At 44.3% G+C, this 21,198-nt stretch overlaps 1 protein-coding gene across 1 annotated transcript in view; it reads right to left on the reverse strand.

The window, feature by feature from the left end:
• Window positions 1-4,774: 4,774 nt before the first annotated feature.
• The window catches only part of PKP2 (plakophilin 2), a 60,548-nt gene continuing 44,124 nt past the window's right edge, over window positions 4,775-21,198 (reverse strand). The window contains exons 7-13 of the mRNA XM_073329957.2: window positions 16,646-16,763; window positions 13,948-14,109; window positions 13,263-13,436; window positions 12,430-12,583; window positions 11,002-11,191; window positions 9,412-9,499; window positions 4,775-6,404 (exon numbers count right to left, since the gene is read on the reverse strand). Of these exons, the coding sequence (XP_073186058.1) occupies window positions 6,336-6,404; window positions 9,412-9,499; window positions 11,002-11,191; window positions 12,430-12,583; window positions 13,263-13,436; window positions 13,948-14,109; window positions 16,646-16,763 (955 nt within the window). The 3' untranslated portion in view covers window positions 4,775-6,335. The remainder of the gene's footprint in view (window positions 6,405-9,411; window positions 9,500-11,001; window positions 11,192-12,429; window positions 12,584-13,262; window positions 13,437-13,947; window positions 14,110-16,645; window positions 16,764-21,198) is intronic.

Genomic DNA, 21,198 nt, shown 5'->3' on the forward strand with positions numbered 1-21,198 from the left:
CAGAATGGAAATACACCTCAGGAGTCTGAATTCCTTGCAACTGGATTTGTATTTTGTTTATTGAGTCAGTTGGATTCTAAGTGCAAATTTTGTAAGTTTTTCACTGCTGCTTCCATTGCAATTGCTAAGTCTACTGCTTTGGACCAGGTTAAGTTCCCTTGTGGCCAGTGTCACAGAGTCACTGGGCGATGCTCTGGAACTACTCCATATGAAGCCATCAGGACTCTGGGGGAACATGCCTCCTCTCTCTGAGCATACTGTCGCCAGGGAAGGAAGCTTACACAGCTTTGACCTTCTTGGGTCTGACCTTGGAGCATTCAGCATCCCCTTCTACACTGTGTGCTTCCCGCAGCAAGTCTGTCTGGGCGGGGCTCCTGGGGAAGCCAGAGGGCCCTGCACCCCAACTCCGCAGTCAGATGTGACTCTCAGCCAGCCAGTAAAACTGAAGGTTTATTAGTCGACAGGAACACAGAGTAGGACAGAACTTGTTAGCACAGAAATCAGTGACTTTCAGCCAAGTCCATCTTGGGGAGTCCTGGGCCAGAAGCTCTGGACTCCCCCTATTCCATTTCCCCCAAGCAGACTGCCAGCTTCCAGCGACACGACCGCCGACCCCCCGTTGCTCCTTCTCCTTGTCTTGCTTCCCAGGCAAAGAGTCACCTGGTCATCACCTGGTGCATCCCCCTCCTGGATCTCAGGTTACGAAGGGCACCGGTCATAGTATATATGCAGGCAGCTAGAGCAGCCTCACCTGCCCCAGAGGTCTCAGCCAAAGTCTCACACCCCTATTCCCACCACCGAGGTATTGGTGCAGCACACAGGGCAACTGAGGCACACACAGTATTCATGCAAAACAGTAAAACTCATAGGCTCCACAGTAAGACGCACATACAACATAACAAGGGAAACCCCCCCCACTTCATCACAGCCAGCAATCGCCTTTGAATTCTCTCGTTCATAATACCACAAACGAATCTGTCCCTCTAGGACGTTTCCAAAGAAGCAATATTCAGTTAATCTTTTTAGCTCTGTCGCATACCCAGCTACAGTGTCACCCTGCCGCCTCATTCTACTATGAAACTGGAAACATTCTACAACGATGCTTGGCTTTGATGGATAATGCTCTGGTAGGGTCATCTGCAGACCTTCCAAATTTGTATCCCCTGGTTTCTGAGTTTGTAACAAACACTGCAAGAGGGAGGAGGTTTTACTGCCACAGGCACTGGGGAAAAAATAGCTCTCTGGCTGCCCTGATCTATCATCTCATTTGGAAGAAAATAGTTGCCGGATTTTTCAATGTATTGCTGCCATTCCTCATTTTCTGAACTTATCCCCTCAATTTTCCCATTGTACTCTGAGTAACTCAGTTAGCTCCTTGATGACCACTTTACTACACCTTACATGAGCTGCCATGACCTGTCCCAGCTTGTAGCATGACGGTAGCACTTTCATTGTGTTTAGGAAGCAGAATGTGTCTCAATCTAGGCAATGAGGAGGTGTGTGAATTCAGGCTGCTGGTCTCTGTCCTACAACCCAAGGGACAGGGAAATCTGAAATTCTTTGGGCAAGCTGAGATAACCCTTGAGACACACTAATATCCAGACTCAGGGTGATTGAAGAAACAGAAGAAGCAATCCCTCAGCTTTCATAAGCTGCTTTCTTTAGGGCACACTACCAGGCTAAATGCTTCTAAATGTTGCAAGGGCTGGAGCTCTTGTAGTCTCAGGGCTCATTATGGTTGCTAACTCTTCTCCCCCGCTGAGCTTTGCATGGGCCCAGAAGCAGTGGTTGGGTTTAACTTAATACATACCTTATCATTTCTATCCCAAACTGGAAAAAAAATCATATACGCAGTCTAATAAAGCTATTTTGGCTATGATACATAATTGTGGATGGCTGCAGCTGAACTCGGATTGGCAAGGGAGAGAGAGATAGAGAGCCCTGCCCCTCACTTACCAGCCATGACAGCAGAGAGAGGAAGTTAGATGGGCAGAACAAGGAAAAGAATGAACCACTCTCTGGCAGCGAATCCACCTCAATATCCCATGGTCCTAGCACAGCATTATTAACTATTAATTATTTCTGCTAAAAGAGAATGGAGGTTCTTCTGGTTAATACAGCAGCCCAAGACTTAGGAGATCTAGATTCAATTCCCAGCTCTGCCACAGGCTCCCTAGATGACCTTGGGCAAATCACTTAATCTCTCTGTAACTCAGTTATCCCTCTCCAAAATGGGGGGTAATAATGTTTCCCAGCTTCACAGGAACATAGTGAGGATAATTTTATTAATGTTTATGAGATGCTCAGATACTACCAGGGTGATCAGCCTGATAGAAAACACCTCTCCAAGGCTAGTGAGAACTCAGGAATGCCAAGTGTTTGGGCAGATCATTACTGCATCTGCAAGAAATGTTGCAACAGGCACCCTCTTGCAAACAGATTAATACAGGAGTTCTTTGGTATAACCAGAAACAGCTAAACTGCATCACTACATGGTCCTTTTACAGCAATTCTGTTTCTTCATATCAAGATCTAATAACAAAAATGGACTTACCCTCTTTAAGGTAGATAAGGCTTGAAAGCAGGAAGTTTTCACTCAGAACCAATATTTCCATTAAGAGCAATCCAATCCAAAGGCAGATTTTCCATTTGAGCGAGTGCTTTATTATTTCTCCAGTTAACAGTTTTTCCCCCTAGGAGTCCGGTTGAAATGTTTTTGATTTCATATATACAAAGAAGCTCAGCTGTAGTAAGTTGCCTTGGCAGAATTTGATTTTTATCAATTTAAATGTTCTGTTGCACAAAATTATGAGTTTTAAGCATTTTTTTCACAGTTGCAGGACATTTGGGTGGGTCAGACAGCACTTACTTAATGACAGCAGATACTGAGATTCAAAAAGTTACAGCTACCTAAATGGAGCCCCAGCCCCAGCTCTGCTAATGCCGGCATTACAACACGTTTTGCACACATTAAGATGGGACTCTAGTAAGTTCTCAAGCAGCGTTTTTCTTACTTTGCCTATCTGTACATTTTGATTGTCATCAATGGAAATATTTTTTCACTGTTTTGTACGTGTATGTTGGTAAATGTCAATTTTACCATTTACCGATAAAAAACGAATCCTCCCAAGCCTAATAATAAGGTGTGTCCCTACATTTCTTCCCAAACATCCCTATTTATCACTTTCAAATGCTGGCTGCTCTGACTTTTCCTGCTTACAACGGCAAAATACATTTTGAACACTCATGATTTAAAGGGACACTGCCAACATAAAAAAACCCCATTCTGTACTTGCTATAACTAGCACCATAATTAATTCAATCTGACTTCAAGGGGAGCAGAGTTAGGCCAACCTTGAGCACTTTTGATAGTCTCCCTCTCAATTCTTAGATCTTCTGCTCTGTTTCTGTGGTACTTGTGTTGGTTTTCATTCTTCACTTTCACCCTCTATGCTCTTTGTAGACGTTTTTGCATTTCACTCATTTCAAGGCAAGTGCAACACTGTTCAGTGCCACTTCCTGGTGTCCATTCATTAGTACAATGTAGCAGGGTTTGGTTTCACAACACCAGAGAGAAATATTCAGATTTTAAATACCTGTTTTCAATCGCATTTAAAAAATAAAGAAAACATTTTAACATACATGAGGTTGTATCCTTGTCTTCCCCTTGTAGTTTTTTTTTTTTTTTTAGCAACATCTATATTTGGGAATAGAACTTGTTGCAAATGCCCCTATTTTAAGAACCTCCCACTTGATGCATTTGGTGTTAGTCATTCAAAGCAAAGAAAAAGCCTCAATTAATACATGAAAATGATCTAGGGTCGGAAAATAGTGATGTTTGTTAAACTTCCTGGGACAAATTCTGCATTGGGTGCATATATGTGGCTCCCACAGAAGTCAATGACAGCAACGTACATCTGAGAGCAGAATTTACCTCCCGAGTATCCAGAGATACATTTGCATATGCTACTGTGCTGTCCTTCGTTTGGTTATAGCTTTAGGTAAGGTAAGATCTGAAACTTTGGTGAGGACTATTAAAATGCATGGGAACAGCTCTTGGCCCATTAAGTCTTTGCTCCCAGTCATAAAGCAGACTCTGCTGAGGATTTCCATAATGTGGAGGAATCCTTGGGTGGATCAGGGCTACGGTAATAGCTCCTGTGCCAGAGGCTGGTAGTGAAGGTGCTGTGAGGGTGAAGGCTGGGCAAAAGAGGGCTATAAATAAGTATGGCCAGATTCTCAGCTGGCATAAAATTAGCATAGCTCCAATGCCTTCAATGGAGTGCCATCGATTTATGCTAGTTGATAATCTGGCCCATCGAGTTTTATACATTAAAGATCAGCTGCTGGCTCAAAGACAGCCGTGAAAAATTTATGAAGAGACAGTTCTTTTTTACAGAGGGCATTGCATGTTTTCTGTATTTTAGCCTACTTCCCCTCCTCCAGATACAGGACCATGTCATAAACCCCAAGTGTCGTATTACTTAGAATTTCATCTCCTGCTGTTACCTATTCCTACAGCTGAAGTCACATTCCTCTGATTGTCATATTGCAATTAACTGCTGCGGAGAGACTATGATTTTCCGAAGGATAATTTATGTCTGCAAGTGAAACCATATAAAGCAGGATAAGATGAACTCCTAAGCAACAATGTCCCTAATCTCTCACTTATATCCTTAGTAATAAAGATAAGGACCAATCTCCACTCTCGTTACCATTAAATTAAAAAATTGGCGTACAATATTTTAAAATTCTGCAAATTTTATTTGTCAAAATAACACTATATAATCATGTTAGTTTCAATTATTTTGGTACTTTATTTCAAAATACCAGCAAGTATGTCTGTACCAATATACACACAAAATTCCCCCAGGGGTAGAGAAACCCCTACGACAACCCAGTTCCTGTTTCTCCCCTCCCAAAGCCCAGCCGGGGGGCCAGACATTCACACCCCTTTCCCCCCAGAGCCCAGCCAGGGGGCCCTCCCTGGCTTAGACACTCACATCTGCTACTCTCCTAGAGCCCAGGGATCCAGAGGGAGAAACAGCCTGATGATGGGTCCCAGGCTTGCACGGAGTTTCCTGCATGCTACCACCTCCTTCCTTCAGGGCATGCTGGGAACTGCAGCTGCTGGGAACCCTCCAGTTCCCTCCCCCTGGCCTTGTTTTCTATTTTTTGAGCTGGGCTCTGATGGGTCCAGTGGCCCCTAGTGGCAGCCAACATCTTTGCAGCCCTTTTTTGTGGGGAAAAGAAGGAAACTCTGCGCACACAACATTGATTTCTGCAAAAATCTGCATTGCGCAGTGGCACAGAATTCCCCCCGGAGTAACTTGCTGGCACTTTTTAAAACTCCTTCTGGGACACAGCCAAAAATTCTGCCAGCAGTGAAAGGGAGGTGGGGAGGAAAGTGAGCTGAAGCTGTATTACTGCTTGTCAATTTTGCGGTTGCTGCTGAGATCTCAAAGCAAGAGAGACTGGTGAGCCATTGAGCACTTGAATACAAGAAATAGAAAAACAAAACAAAAAAATAAAAAGAAACACTCCCTTCAAAAAAAAACCAAAAACCTTCTAACTCTCTGGGTGCTTTTAAAAATGCACATGATAAAACAACTTTTTGTATCTTCTGTTCCATTTCACACGGTGTGGAGATAAATGTTTAGTGCTATGCATGCATGATGAAAGGAAGACTACAATTGCGGCTAACAAAAAGTTATTATTCCCTGAGCAGCACACGTGAAATTTATTTCCTGGAGAATTCCATCTTTAAAAAGTAGCCTATAAAGAATTTGTTGCAGGTCAGAATTTCAAACCTCTCTGCACACCTATTGTTTGAAACACTGACTAGTATAGTAAGCTTAAAAAAATTTGCACTAAGAATCCCTAACACCACCATCTTCGACGATTGATATTTTGAAATACACTGAGAACAGTGTGATATAGGGTAAAGGCAGAAGACAGCATCAACTGTCATACAAAATCAGTCTCTGTTTTGTCAGATACTTGACAGCACTTTATCTGGTTGCTGATGTTGCACCAGCCCCGGCTGGGGACTGTTTACTGGTAACAGCTGCAGCAGAGCTGAAAATGAATAGATTGCAAGCAGCAGGCGGCTGGTTGTGTGCACAGAGAAGGGGGAAGAAGGACCAGGGACAGACCTGAGCATGGTTGGTGGTGTTTCTCTCAGGTCCAGCCAAAATACCCTCTAAACACAGAAAGGAAGAGAAATAACAGGACATTATTTCAAAAGATGCACTTGACAGTTCATGGTGGCCAGGCTGATATGAGTAGATAATTATACAAAACCACACACAGTCTCTATATATTTGTAGCCTGCCTTAGTCTTTGAGTGAGTTGTATGCTCTCGTTGTCCGGTTATTGATGAAATCTGTCTTCTTAAATTGAGCCTTTGGAATGAAACAAAAAGATCTAATTACAGTTAATGACAAGTCTGAAAACAAAGGGAATGCGTAGGACAAAAGCCAACTGCCAGCCACAGACAAAGCATATGAAATGTTACTGTAAAAGGATGATCTAAGATTTTATTTGATATTATTTGGTCAAGTAATTCCTCTTGCTTCTTTGTCAGCCTAATTTTTCAAAAGTGAGCAGTGATTTTAGGTGCCTCAAATTTTCATTGCCCAATCTTAGACACCTTAAAAAGGTTTGATTTTCAGAAGGACAGCGCTCAGAAGTTTTTGAAAACCGGGCCCCTTTAAAGGAGTCTCAATTTGAGCACAAAAAAGTGCCCCTAGTGACTTTTGAAAACTCAGGCCATCAGCTTTTATCTTAACTCTATGACACTGTAATGAATTTGTGGTTGTACACAATGGAGACTAATGCTAAAGGTGTTTCAGTTACAGCACCTTACTTTACAACCTAGATTTCTGGTTTGCGTATATACTGCTGTGTATGCAGTACTGGTAACAGAATGTTCTGTATACTGTGGTGAAATGCTATTTTTTTATTATGAAAACTCGAGCTCCAATTTTGCATTTTGTCTACTTTAGCTTTGCTTTTTGCTACTGTGATGGGAGGCACAATGTGCAGTAGACTTGCTTGCCAGACCTTAGATGACATGCCATTACTTTTAAGTCTGCTTGGAGAGCTGTGACAAATTAAACCAACTTATTATATCTATGGTTGACTGATGCTCTAATTTCAGACAGGAAAAAACATGCAGCACCAACTCAAAGATCTGTTCTTTTAAGTTACCGAGGGTTTTAGAAGGTGAAAGTCCTAAACAGCAGGAAAAAAAGAATGAGGAAATTTTTAAGAAATTCAGGGAAGAGGCACCCAACTCATCAACCAGATTTAAGTGATCCCCCTTGTGGGCTGAAAAAAGCAATTGCGCAGGCTCCAAGTGGAAAGACGAGAGCCGGTTTGCTGGCTAATTCTGGTTTGACCATTTCCTGTTTGTTTAATTTGGCCAACACTCCTTCCCCTGCCACTCCCTTTTGTCGGTAAAACTTATGTCATGCAGGGGCTTGAAAAAAACCACACCCCTGACTGACATAAGTTACACCGACAGAAGCGCATGTGAGGACAGTGCTATGTTGGCAGGAGACGCTCTCCCACTGATATAGCTACCGCCCTCAGTGGGGGTGGTTTAATTATGCCGACGGGAGAGCTTCCTTCAGCACAGAGCAGCTCCGTGGGTGACCTTACAGGGGCGCAGCTGCAGCAGTACAGATGTGCTGCTGTAAACTCTCTAGGCCTTGTCTACACTGCATAGTTTTCGCAAAAAGAAAAGGAGTACTAGTGGCACCTTAGAGACTAACCAATTTACCTGAGCATAAGCTTTCGTGAGCTACAGCTCACTTCGCTCACTTCATCCGATGAAGTGAGCTGTAGCTCACGAAAGCTTATGCTCAGATAAATTGGTGAGTCTCTAAGGTGCCACTAGTACTCCTTTTCTTTTTGGGAATACAGACTAACACGGCTGCTACTCTGAAACTACATAGTTTTGTTGGCAAAAGGCAGCTTTTGGCAACAAAACAGTGGAGGAGTACACACTACAATGCTTCTTTTGTCGGCAAAACTCTCCTGTTTTGCCGACAAAATAAAACCACCTCAATGAGAGGCATAAAGTGCTTTGCGGCAAAGTTAAAGTGACAAAGCATCAGTGTAGATGCTGCCGTTTGTTATGTCAACATAATTGGCCTCCCCCAGTATCCCACAATTCCCACCGTGACTGCTCTGCACATTGTTTTGAACTCCACTGCCCTGCATTCCAGCTTCACAGGCATACAACCCTCCCCTTTCAAAGGTCCGGGAAGTTCTGACAACTGAGCACGCCACTCCGCTCCAGAAGCAACCAGAAAACAATTAATGTGGAATCCTGCTCTCTCCTGCACTAGGAACACAGCGGCAAGCAGGCTGCTGCTGGGGGGGGGGGGGGGGCTGATGTGTGTGAGGGTTCCCCCTCCCCCTAATTCAGGACTGGTTGCTTCCAGCTGCTCTTTGAATTTAAAAGACAGTATGCTAACCTACTCACACTTGCCCAACACACACACACTCCCCCAACACACACACTGTCTCTGTCTCCCCCTTCCCCCCCCACTCTGTCACACATTCTCCCCCCTTTCCATTCCCCACACTTCAATTGAGAAGCGGCTGGTAATCCAGTAGGATGCCTATGGAATTATGGGATTGAGAAACCTGCATCATGTGATGGTGCACCTGCTCCTTGAGGTATTGCAGACTATTCCTAAAGCACCCTGCGGCCAGTTGCACTGTGGGATAGCTATCCACGGTGCACTGCTCTCTGTGTCAATGCAACAGCTGCTAGTGTGGATGCACTCTGCTGACACAAGGAGCATAGTGTGGACATGCAACAGTGGTTTAATTAAAGTGGTGGCTGCATGTCAGTGTAACTTTTGTCAACAAAACATTTTAGAGTAGACAAGGCCCTAGCATAGACATAGCCTAACACCTGGACTTTAAATAAACAAAGAAAAAAACCCAGCACACAACTGCCTTGACGGTGGTATCCTGTCCTGCCTTTGTTTTTGTTGATGTCTTATTTCCTCCATTTCAAATTAGTTCAGCAGGTGCTGGATTCACACCTGCTGATGTACAGCCTACCACCAGTACTACTGCAACAACAAGCAACAGCGTCTACAGCAACTCGAGCAGCACATAGGAAGCCCAAAACAGAGACAATTTGAGTATCCAAGGGGGGGTTGAGGGCACTCGTTACCGAGCAGGATCCGGCACACAGACACCAAATTAAGCATACAATTCTCCCCAGTGTGATCCACACCACGGATTTGTTACCACCAATGCAGACCTCCCAGATGTTCCACACGTGTTCTGTATACAGGACATCGCATTCTATGAACTGCACAAAGAAACCCGCAAAGCAGTTTAATTTGAAGGCAGATTCAATGTTTGCAATAACCCAGATCTTACCTTTTTGTAGGCACTGTGGAGATCAGTATGTGACCACAAGGAGTACAAGAGGACGGAGGCAGCTTTGCTAGCTTTGCTGAGCATATTACTGCAATTTGTAAAAATAAATATAAAACATTTAAAATACCAATTTGTGAACACAGTGTGTGTTCAGACTTAAAAACATGATTGTTTATGATCAGGTCCTCCTTCATTTCCCTGACAAGAGTTGAGTTCATTCTCCCAGGTTCTCCAAGACAGCTCATGACATCCCTACCACCTACAGTAGCATAGGGGACACGCTTCCTTGCTTTAGCTATTAGTGATGATATTCCCAACAGAGTAGCCTGAACTCTCCACCTCTAAGGGGTATTCATTAAGGGTGAAAGACACTGCAGCACAGTGGGCCCATCGAAGGCCCTCTGCACTAGTTAAACCCAATATTAAGGGTTAAAGTGGGGCTTTAGTTTATGGACAGTCCTGGGTAGGCCCCCTGCACTGAGGTGAATTTCACCCATATGAGAGAAGGGCTGGCACAAAGAGAATTATTCATATAAAAGACCTAATCCTCCAACAGATGAATTTCCTATAATATAGGGTACGCCTACGCTGCTCGCTCCTTACAGTGGCTGATAGACTACATACGTTGCACACCCCCCAGTACAGGTATAAAAAGCACTGCTGTGGGTATCTACACATGCCCTACATGATGCCATCAGTGGTATGCAGTGGAGACACAGCCCTAGCATATTACTAAGGCTATGATTTAGTCATGGGTATTTTTAGTAAAAGTCATGGGGTCATGGCAACAAACAAAAAGTCACGGCCCGTGACGTGTCCATGACTTGTATTATAAATACCCCGACTAAATCTTTGGTGGTCTGGGGGGCTCCAGGGTGCTGCAGGTGCTCAGAGTGGGGGACGCTCCGGTAGACACTGCTGCTGCTCTGGCACACCACCGCTGTTGCTGGGAGGGTTGGCCAGGGCCCTGCCCTGCTAGGGGGGCAGCCCAGGACCCTGCAGCTGCTGCTGCTGATGGGGGGTGGCCCGAGGACCTGCTGCAGTTTTTTGTGGGGAGAGGGATGGCCTGGGGCCTCACCGCTGCTGCTCTGGGGTGGGGGAGGAGGGAGCGGCCTGGGCCACAATAGCTGCTGCTGGTGGTGCATCGGCCCGGGATGCCACTGCTGGGCCCAGACCATTGTTCTGGGGCAGCGCCCAGGACCAGTTGCCTGGTGCATCCGGAGCAGCGGCCGGTGTGGCTGGCCCTGGTGCTGTCCGAGCTGCAGCTGTTGTGGCTGGCCCCGGGGCCACCTCAGTTTCAGGCAGCCCTGGGGTCAGCCACACCTGCTGCTGCAGAAGTCACGGAGGTCCCGGGAAGTCACAGAATCCGTGACTTCTGTGAAAGATTAGCTGCCTTACCTATCACCTTTTGAGGAGCCATTAAAAAAGACAGGGTAGAGCAGTTATTTAAAAAGGCTTCGTTGTTTTACCCAATGTATTTGATTTGAGTCACACTACGATTATTATTTAGGCTGTCTATTCCTTTAAGCTTTATTCTTTCCAATGGTGCTGCTGCTCTTTTATCTTGGGGGGAACTTGAAAATGGCTTACTTGTCACTCATGCTGATGTTCATTATTTTTGGTAGGCCATCTGTATTTAGGAGAAGCCGTGCATTCTGGGAGCTGTTCTGGGTCAAGTTGTACAAGGCGTAGCAGACAGAAGCTATGGTCTCATTGGTAACATCTGACCCTTGGACAGAGTCAGGAAGTATGGAGACCAAATCTGGTAAGACGTTTCTGGCTAGAGGATGAAAGGGAAACAAAGAATTCAGCTACAAATGTACCATATATTCTGCTTTGTATAAGCAACACACGAATACCAGGTTTACTCCACCTATGTTACTGGGTGTCTGCTAACAGGTGGGCTGCCACTTCATAAGAAAGTTCACGGTGGTATTTTATAGCCAATTGTGGGTATAATGATGTCTAGCTATAAATATTGTTAGGCTGATATTTCCTCCCTACAGTTTATTTTGCAGCCCCCCAGCCTGAGGCAGAAACATGTATTATATTTTACTCCAACCCATCCAAGCTGGGGACACTTCACTAACTTTCAATTAATTCATGTAACTTATAAAATATTTTTGTACTAACTGTGCAAGGTGTGATGCATATAGCATAAATGTTAGCGTAGCAATTCTGAACTGTGAGGTATATATATTATGGGCCTGATCACAGGAGCTACTGAGCTTTCTGAACTCCAATTCAAGGCCCTGATTTAAGAAAGAATTTAAGAATGTACATAAACCAATCCTGATTCAGGAAAGCACCTAAGCATGGGCTGAACATTAAATGTGCTTAAAGTTATGCATGTGCTTAAGAACCCTTTCAGAAAAGTGATACTTGAGACCAAATCAGTGGGAGTTCTGGATACTCAGCACTTCTCAAGAGATGCATAGCAATATGCAGCATGGATCCCTACAACAAAATATACTCAAGTTATTGGGTTAAATGCTGCACTGGTACAGTGGGTAAGGAGCCTCCTGGGTTCGTGTTTCTAATCATGTCTATTACAGTAGGGCCTCAGTTATTCTCAGTTATTCACTAGTGCCAGTGGGAAGATGCTGCAATGCCAGCATACTGTGAACTTGACAGCTAGTGGCTACACTCAAAGCGCCAAACATAGGGATTAATTACATCATGGTAAACCTATGAGTGTGTGAATTACTTTAAATGCAAGACTATATTCCGTCTCCAAAACTGGACTGATTTAAGTTCTTTCATTTAACCTTTTCTGAAAAGATATGTTGAGAAATACAGAATACTGTTAAACAGAGAGAATCTGAGCCTATGTTCCTCACTTGGGCAAAACCTATATTTTAGTCAATGGGACCTTTACCTGAAAAAAGACTGCAAGCATTTGGCCCTAAATCTGTTAAATCCACTAATCCAGTCTTTTCTTAAAAAAAAAAAAGGAAAACTGAAAATAGAGAAGAAACAGAGATAAAATCTGAAAGAAAACATGAGTCCTTTGCTCACCTATTTCACTCTGCAGAGAGGCATTACGAGATAAGTTCCTGAGCAATGAGACGGCAGTCCTCCTTGTACTTGGATTGCTTACATGCAGCATGTATCGAATACTCTGAAGGCCATTTGTCTTCTGGACAACAGTATGAGCGGCTGAAAATGGCATCTGTCATAAGGCACACAACTCTAATGAGCAATTGTTATGACTCTACTGCTGTATAAATAAACATCACATTAAGTTATCTCATCTTTTGAAAAGTGCAGGCAATGCAGTTACGAAGGTCCCTATATACCATTTTCAGGAATGTTTGAGATATTAGCCCAGACCCTGAACTAAGCAGAAGCTGGGACAGAAGAGATGGGTGATGCAATAGCAGCTTTAAATCACTTTTGTACCACCTGATCCTGGGATTGTTTGGCCAGTCGGTGGCGTACACTAGAAAAGTGATGACACTTTAAAAATACTTTGGGTGTGCCAGAGGGAGTTCTCTGCTCTTTGGGGAAATTCATAGAGAAATAATTATACTATTAGAAGAAAAAATGTGTTACATCCTAATTATTTTCACCCATGTCTTCCTCCCTGTCCCAACGAATTAGCTTGTTACATAGAAGGAAACACATACAGAGAAGGAACAGCCCCTTAATGTGCCAAGCAGAACGTATCCACAATTCTGAGCCTGCTCCCCCACGTCCATAGTCTTAGATTCTTTCTTATTGATCAATTCTGTGAACTTGTAACTTCACAATGGGGGTCTGAGCTCAAAGCTGTAAACATCTCATATTGCAGCCCTAGTCTCCACATTTCTAAATTAAAGAAAAAAGAAACAAGAAACAGGATGACTCACTGGTCCACTGCCTGCTGTGAGGTTCTGGAGAGCTCCCAAAGATGCTTCTTGAGTGTAGTCTCTTGTACTTTTTGCTATTAAGGAGATATAGATCCTAATAAGTGTGGAATGCCAGAGTGATTCTACACCTTTGGGACTGCTCTTTTCCTCGGGTAGCAGAGTATCTTGTTGCCTCTAAACATGTAAAGAGATCCAACTTTTAGAACTGAAGACCTTATATGATCCAGCGCACCACAATCTAGAGGAGGCATTCTGTAACTGTAGCCTGATTTTGCTTTTATTTTTAATAATGTCAATCAGGAGTAACCCCACCAACTGAAATCAACAAAATTAAATCAGTGTAAAACTAGTGTACAATCAGAATCAAGTCCATTGCTTGGATCTTCAGACACCCAGATATAACAAACTACAATATGTTGTGGACTCAGACAATGGTTTATAAAAGATAAGTATTTAAAAATATTGTGACATCAGACTTTGTAATACTAACAGCAGTGGGTCAGAAACCTACATGCTTCTAGTGAAGTGTCATTCATTTGAAATGAGTTTGGCTGGCTCACCCTGCCAGACAAGTCATTAACCCTGAAGAACCCCAGGTCTATTGCAGCTGTCATTAGATCACCATTCGCCACCAGCCACACTAGATCTGCCTAATAATTCAAAGTATAATAAATTCACACATTACCACTTTTGCTTTCCTGCTGCGTGTTCCAAAGCACCCCAAGATTTTATCATTGGTAGGAGTATTTTTTCTTTGTATATAGATGTTCTGGGCATAACTGCTAGGCAGCTCTGACTCTAGCTGGTAGGAAAGGTTGTGAAGAATGCACACGCAGTTCTCTGTGGCCTAAAATAATGAAGAAGTAAATGTCATTATAGCTCTCTGCATGTGTCAAAGAGACAATACAGACATGGGAGGAATGTTTGATTCAGGATCTTACATGGCCAACCTTTAGTTTCTGGTCGCCTAAAGAAGAACTAGACAATAGTGATTAGGCCACCAGAAACCACAGGTGCTTTTGAAAACCCCACTAAGTACCCATCTACATCTTTAGGCTTCTAAATACATTAAAAAAATCTAGCTCTAAATCACTTTTTAAAATATGGGACATTTTATTATATTCACTTAGGCATTTTTGAAAAGTTTACTCTCTACCTATGTGTTATCCTCATAGGACACAATGATAAATCCCCCTACGAAAAGTGTCTCATCTGACATTTCATCTCTGCTAAGTGAAAATGTGGTAGTTGCTTCACAATCATTTCTGCATACAGTAGAACCTCAGAGTTACAGACACCTTGGGAATGGAGGCTGTCCGTAACTCTGAAATGTCCGTAATTCTGAACAAGACATTATGGACTTCAGCCACTGAGGTGGGGGGGAGGTTGGGGCTGCAGCTGCAGGGTGGGTCAGGGCTCCGGACAGGGTGGGGAGGGTCAGGGCTTCGGACCCTTGGGAGCACCAGGTCTCAGGGCTTTAGATGTGAGGGGAGTGCTGGGGCTTGGGGCGTCAGCCCGTGGCTCCATTCCTGGCTTCTGATGCAGGGGTGAGGGCGCTAGGGGTTGGGGCTGCCCACGGCTCCACTCCTGGTTTCCGCTGCAGTGGGGGGGCACCCTGAGCCCCAGCACCCAGCACCCCGAGCCCCAGCACCCCCCACTGGGCTGAAGCCAGGAAAGGAGCCAGGGGGCTGAAGCTCCGAGCCCCAGAACTCCCCCCAGATCTAAAGCCCGGAGCCCTGGTGCTCCCCTACTGTGACCTTCTGTACCTTGGGGGAACACCCAGCACCCCCATGTTCATTCTTATAAAATGATTGTGTGGTATCCAATGCAAAGTTTGTCAGGTCGGGTGTCTTTGGAAGGCTCATGATGCACTGTGCATTGTTGTTATAGGCTCTGTCTATACTACCGTGGTAAGTCGACGTACCTTAGGCCTTACTCTTAGTACCTTACGATATCTTACTCTTCTCGTCAGGGGTAGAGTACAGGGATTGACTGAAGAGTGATCTGCTGTCGATTTGTCAGGTCTTCGCTAAACCCGCTAAACTGACCACTGGAGGATCGATCTCAGAACATCAATCCCAGCTGTAGTGTAGACCTGCCCATAGTGATGATGTTATAGTAACTGTTGTTATAGGTTGTATTTTCATGTATATAGTTATGAGGCTGAAAATGTGTCCTCACGGCTTAAAGCAAGCCCAGGCAAAACTCCCCAAGAGCAGAGGGGCAGTTCACACCTCATCAGGGCATGTATGGGACAAACCCAGCCCAACCTCACAGGAACAAAGGACACTGGCCCAGGTAGCAACAAACGATCTGTTGGACTCTTGAGTGAGTCACCCCGCTTCCTTTGGTCAGTTTGGGACTACCATGAGGTAATGCTCACCTGACTCTGAAGGGGGTAGGGGGTGCAAAGACAAGGGGGAAGAAAGGACATAATAAAAGGGAGAGATGTTTTCCATGCTCTTCCTCTCTTTTCCACCTCCATTTACAGACACCACACCAAGCGACTGAAATGTCGATCAACGGGGAGAGCCTGGCTGAAGAGCAATCAGCCAGCCTGTGGTGACAAGCATCTAAGTTTGTAAGGGCACTGAAAGTGTTAAGATCAGCTTAGAATGCGTTTTGTTTTTATTTCATTTGACCAAATCCGACTTGTTATGCTTCGACTTATAATCACTTAAAATCTATCTTTGTAGTTAATAAATGTGTTTGTTTATTCTACCTGAAGCAGTGCGTTTGATTTCAAGCGTGTCCGAGACTCCCTTTGGGATAACAAGCCTAAGACATATCAATTTCTTTGTTAAATTGACGAACTCACATAAGCTTGCAGCATCCAGTGGGCATAACTGGATGCTGTAGAAGACGTAGGTTCCTAGGGTGTGTCTTGGACTGGAGATATTGGCAAGTGTCGTTCGGTTACACAATCTAAGGGGCAACTTACATGCCAGAGACTGTGCGTGAACAGCCCAGGAGTGGGGGTTCTCACAGCAGAACCGAGTAAGGCTGGCTCCCAGAGTCAAGGATTGGAGTGACCTAGCAGATCACGGTCCAGATAACACCAGAGGGGAATGTCACACCCGCCCAGAACCCTGACCTCCTCACCACCCTGGAGCTGCAGCCCTAACCTCCCTCTCCCCAGCTGAAGCCCTGAGCCCCAGGGCTAAAGCCCCAAGACAGTAAAGTATCTGCTTTTGTTTGTTTGTGTGTGTCTCTGCTGCTGCCTGATTACTTCCGATTCCACAGGATGTCCAGTTGACCGGTAAGTCCGGAACTCTGGTGTTCATATCTTTGAGGTTCTACCATATCCCTATGAATTGAATGGTTTGGTTGTTTTCCGCTCCCAATTAGTTCTGGTGCAGAATCCTTTCATTTTGAAGAGATACCTTGTCATCAGGCTTGTAGTCTGCAGTGGTTCCTTGGATGTAATACACAAGAGAATCAATCAATCCATCACATTCTCTCATCTTTTTCCTTCCTTCTGGGCCAGCAGAACTCATGTTTCTGTCCAGAAAGGAATACATAGGTAAGAAGAGATTTATATTGGTCACTTCCTTGTCTTCCTCCCACCCACTGGCTAAACAGTAGAAAAGATACTGAAGTTGTGGGGGCATGACTTGACTCCTCTGCTGGGTGTCACCAGATGTTGATAATCAAAAAGTCATCAGGTAACAAAAGACTCTGCTAATTAAGGTTGCCATCTTAAAACCCTGCAAGTACTCCCAGACAATATAACATACTGTAGAAGGATAGGTGAATCTATTTGTATAGAATAAGACAGGTATTAAACCTTCGCCCAGAAGCTGGACCAACACTTTTTTTAAAGTTCGAACAAGTTTGATAGACTTTTTCCATTATTTAATTTTCATGTGCCACTGAGATTTCTAGTTCAGTTCAGGACTGTAAATGGATGTGTCAAAATATCAACGGAAAGATTATTTTAAGATTTCTGCCACAGTATGGCAGACCCCAAGTCTTGATAAGCATCCATACTTTGGGGCAGTTATCTCAACCAATTAAATCCTCCAAACCACGATCACTCATCTAGAGTTACACGTGAGAAGAAGTTCTGCAACCTTTGCACATTAGTTATAAAATGTAGGTGTTGAATAATGGAAGACGACTCCCTTCTCCATACCCTGCATTCTACATACTTATTCCCCAATTCCACAAATTGACATAAAACAAGTTCATACTTCTTCAGCTCACTGCAATTTAAAGTCTTAGTTATGAGGCCAAATTCAAGTAGCCTTTCTATAGATTTTTTTTAAAAATTCTATCATATAGCACTTAATAGAGAACTATATTCTAGCAACAGAATTTATTAGGCTGATTTAAAAAACCTATAGAATTTAATAGAGGATTCTATAGATTATTTGAACCCTATTGGCTTCACTCCTACTATATTCTAATTTCTATGTGTTTGTTCAAAGGGGTACCAACTTGGTTGGTGTCTAGATGCCGCTGCAATACAAACTGCAAATTACATTAGGACTTTTCCATAAGGGTTGCCAGGAATCAGTAGTTCCTTTGGAGCTGAACTCCAATTGAGAGTTTGTTCTTCAAATTCACTTTCAGAGTTAATTCCATATTGTATTTCCTCTTTCCCCAGCCTCTCTTTCTACTTCCAGGTGGCTGAAAGCAGAAACCAGAGGCAGTGGTGGAGTCATGCTCTGTTCTTTTTGGGGTTTATTTTGGTGGCCCAGACATTATCAGAGTCCTTGTCCCAGCTCCTGTACTGGGACAGTGAACAAATGTATATTTCCCTCCTTTTTTGTGACTGCCCTTCACCTCACTTGGTGAGCAAACGAGAACCAGAGATTAATTCTGCTGCATAAGCAACTTCCCAAACTTAGTGAGTGTTGAAGAGAAGCCCACATCTCCTGTGAGTGTAAGGAGAGCTCAGTCCAGGAGGGAAAAAGGCCCAGAGCTTCCTTACAGCAGCAGTGATTGGAATGTGGCATGAGGGAACAGGAAGTAGGCTTTCGCTGGAAGTGACAGCAGCAGTCTTGCCTCACCTCTTGGAGTGAGGAGATGAGCCACTTTTGCTGCTGCATGCAAAAGGGAAGCAGGAGAGGTGACTTTTGCTAGATCCATTGGGAAAGGCTCCCTTCTCTCCCCTATAATCCCCACAGCGATGCTATGAAGAACTGATGGACTGGTCAGTGGCCAAGCACCTCCTCCTTGCTCACCTCATCTCCACGACCACCTAGTGAGTTTGTGGGCCTATCTCCTCATCAGCTATAAATCTTTAGTGCCCCTTTGCTCCCACAGGTGAAAGAGAGGTGGGGGGAGATTTACACTCTCCCGGTGTCCCAATATAGGATCCTAGCCCTGATTCCCTGTTTGCTTCAAGGCCCCTTTACATAAAAGGGGCTTAAAGGCAACAAGTAGGTGTCTCCACCCCAGGGAATGCCCTCTGTGTAAGGGGCTTTTGCTCAGAGGTGTACAGCTGACAAGGCAACTTTACACTGGCCTCCCCTGCTATCTCCAAAGGTAATTTACCGAAGGAACGGAGAGGTAGGGGACATGACCAGAGCATACTACTCTCTGGCTATTCTCTCCTTTCCATGGCCCATAGAAGCCTACTGGCAGTTGGACTCTAAGTCAGTCAAGCCCAGAGGGCTCCTGAAGAGTCCCAGAATATAGGAGTGCAAAGGCAGCTTAAAGCCATCTTTCCCTCCCTCCCCCATTCCAGCGCAGACTGCCACTGAATCTGTGCTGAATGATTTCTTCTGCCTCAGAGATGACAGCTTTCAGTCAGAAGATCTGTGGTTTGTGAGACAAAATCTTAACATGAACTATAAAAGTGATTTAAAAACCAAAAACTCCCACTTGAACCTGAGCCCCGAATGAACTACCAATTTATGGAGAGACCAATGAGGCCAATAACTTTAAGATATAGAAATAAATGTAATGTGATCTGTCAAGGTTTCTCCCCCACTCTGAACTCTAGGGTACAGATGTGGGGACCTGCATGAAAAACCTCCTAAGCTTATCTTTACCAGCTTAGGTCAAAACTTCCCCAAGGTACAAAATATTCCACCCGTTGTCCTTGGATTGGCCGCTGCCACCACCAAACTAATACTGGTTACTGGGGAAGAGCTGTTTGGACGCGTCTTTCCCCCCAAAATACTTCCCAAAACCTTGCACCCCACTTCCTGGACAAGGTTTGGTAAAAAGCCTCACCAATTTGCCTAGGTGACTACAGACCCAGACCCTTGGATCTTAAGAACAATGAACAATCCTCCCAACACTTGCACCCCCCCTTTCCTGGGAAATGTTGGATAAAAAGCCTCACCAATTTGCATAGGTGACCACAGACCCAAACCCTTGGATCTGAGAACAATGAAAAAGCATTCAGTTTTCTTACAAGAAGACTTTTAATAAAAATAGAAGTAAATAGAAATAAAGAAATTCCCCCTGTAAAATCAGGATGGTAGATACCTTACAGGGTAATTAGATTCAAAAAATAGAGAACCCCTCTAGGCAAAACCTTAAGTTACAAAAAAGATACACAGACAGAAATAATTATTCTATTCAGCACAATTCTTTTCTCAGCCATTTAAAGAAATCATAATCTAACACATGCCTAGCTAGATTACTTACTAGAAGTTCAAAGACTCCATTCCTGGTCTATCCCCGGCAGAAACCCAGCATATAGACAGACACACAGACCTTTTGTTTCTCTCCCTCCTCCCAGCTTTTGAAAGTATCTTGTCTCTTCATTGGTCATTTTGGTCAGGTGCCAGCGAGGTTACCTTTAGCTTCTTAACCCTTTACAGGTGAGAGGAGCTTTCCCCTGTCCAGGAGGGATTTGAAAGGGGTTTACCCTTCCCTTTATATTTATGACACGCCCCCCAAATCTCAGCTAGGGTGGAACACTGGCTGGGATTTCTTCCTAGAGCTCTAGGAAAAACAGAGTTAATAAGACACATGCATCTCTAAATATACTACCAAGTACATAAAGACTAACAATATTTTCCACATCTCAAGGACGATTTTAACCAGTTGATTCTGGGAAACTTTCACGGGAGAGTGCATCAGCCACTTTGTTAGAAGCTCCTGAGATGTGTTCGATGTCAAAATCAAAATCTTGGAGAGCTAAACTCCACCAAAGAAGTTTTTTGTTAGTTTCCTTGACAGTGTGAAGCCACTTCAGTGCAGCATGGTCGGTTTGCAGGTGGAAACGCCGTCCCCAAACATATGGGCGTAGCTTCTCCAGAGCGTAGACAATGGCGTAACATTCTTTTTCAGTGACTGACCAGTTGCTTTCCCTCTCAGACAGTTTTTTGCTGAGAAACACTACAGGGTGGAATTCTTGATCAGGTCCTTTCTGCATTAAAACTGCTCCCACACCACGCTCGGACGCATCTGTGGTTACTAGGAACGGTTTGTCAAAGTCTGGGGCCCTTAGTACAGGGTCAGACATGAGTGTCGCTTTAAGCTTGTTAAAGGCCTTCTGACACTTTTCGGTCCACTGAACAGCATTTGGCTGTTTCTTTTTGGTTAGGTCTGTCAGTGGGGCGGCGATTTGGCTGTAGTGCGGTACAAATCGTCTGTAATAACCGGCCAAGCCTAAGAAGGATTGAACCTGTTTCTTTGACTTTGGGACAGGCCACTTTTGGATAGCATCCACTTTGGCCTGTAGGGGGCTGATAGTTCCTTGACCCACCTGGTGTCCAAGGTAAGTCACTCTGTTTAGGCCTATTTGACACTTCTTAGCCTTAACAGTTAGTCCTGCCTCCCTTATGCGCTCAAGGACTTTTTGTAGATGTTCCAGGTGGTCTGCCCAGGAATCCAAAAATAGGGCCACATCGTCAAGGTAGGCGACTGCATATTCTCCTAATCCCGCTAGGAGACCATCTACAAGTCTTTGGAAAGTGGCGGGTGCATTTCGCAGCCCGAAAGGGAGTACATTAAATTCATACAGCCCGAG

Source organism: Lepidochelys kempii, chromosome 1, assembly GCF_965140285.1.
Source record: "Lepidochelys kempii isolate rLepKem1 chromosome 1, rLepKem1.hap1, whole genome shotgun sequence".
Taxonomy (NCBI): Eukaryota; Metazoa; Chordata; order Testudines; family Cheloniidae; genus Lepidochelys; species Lepidochelys kempii.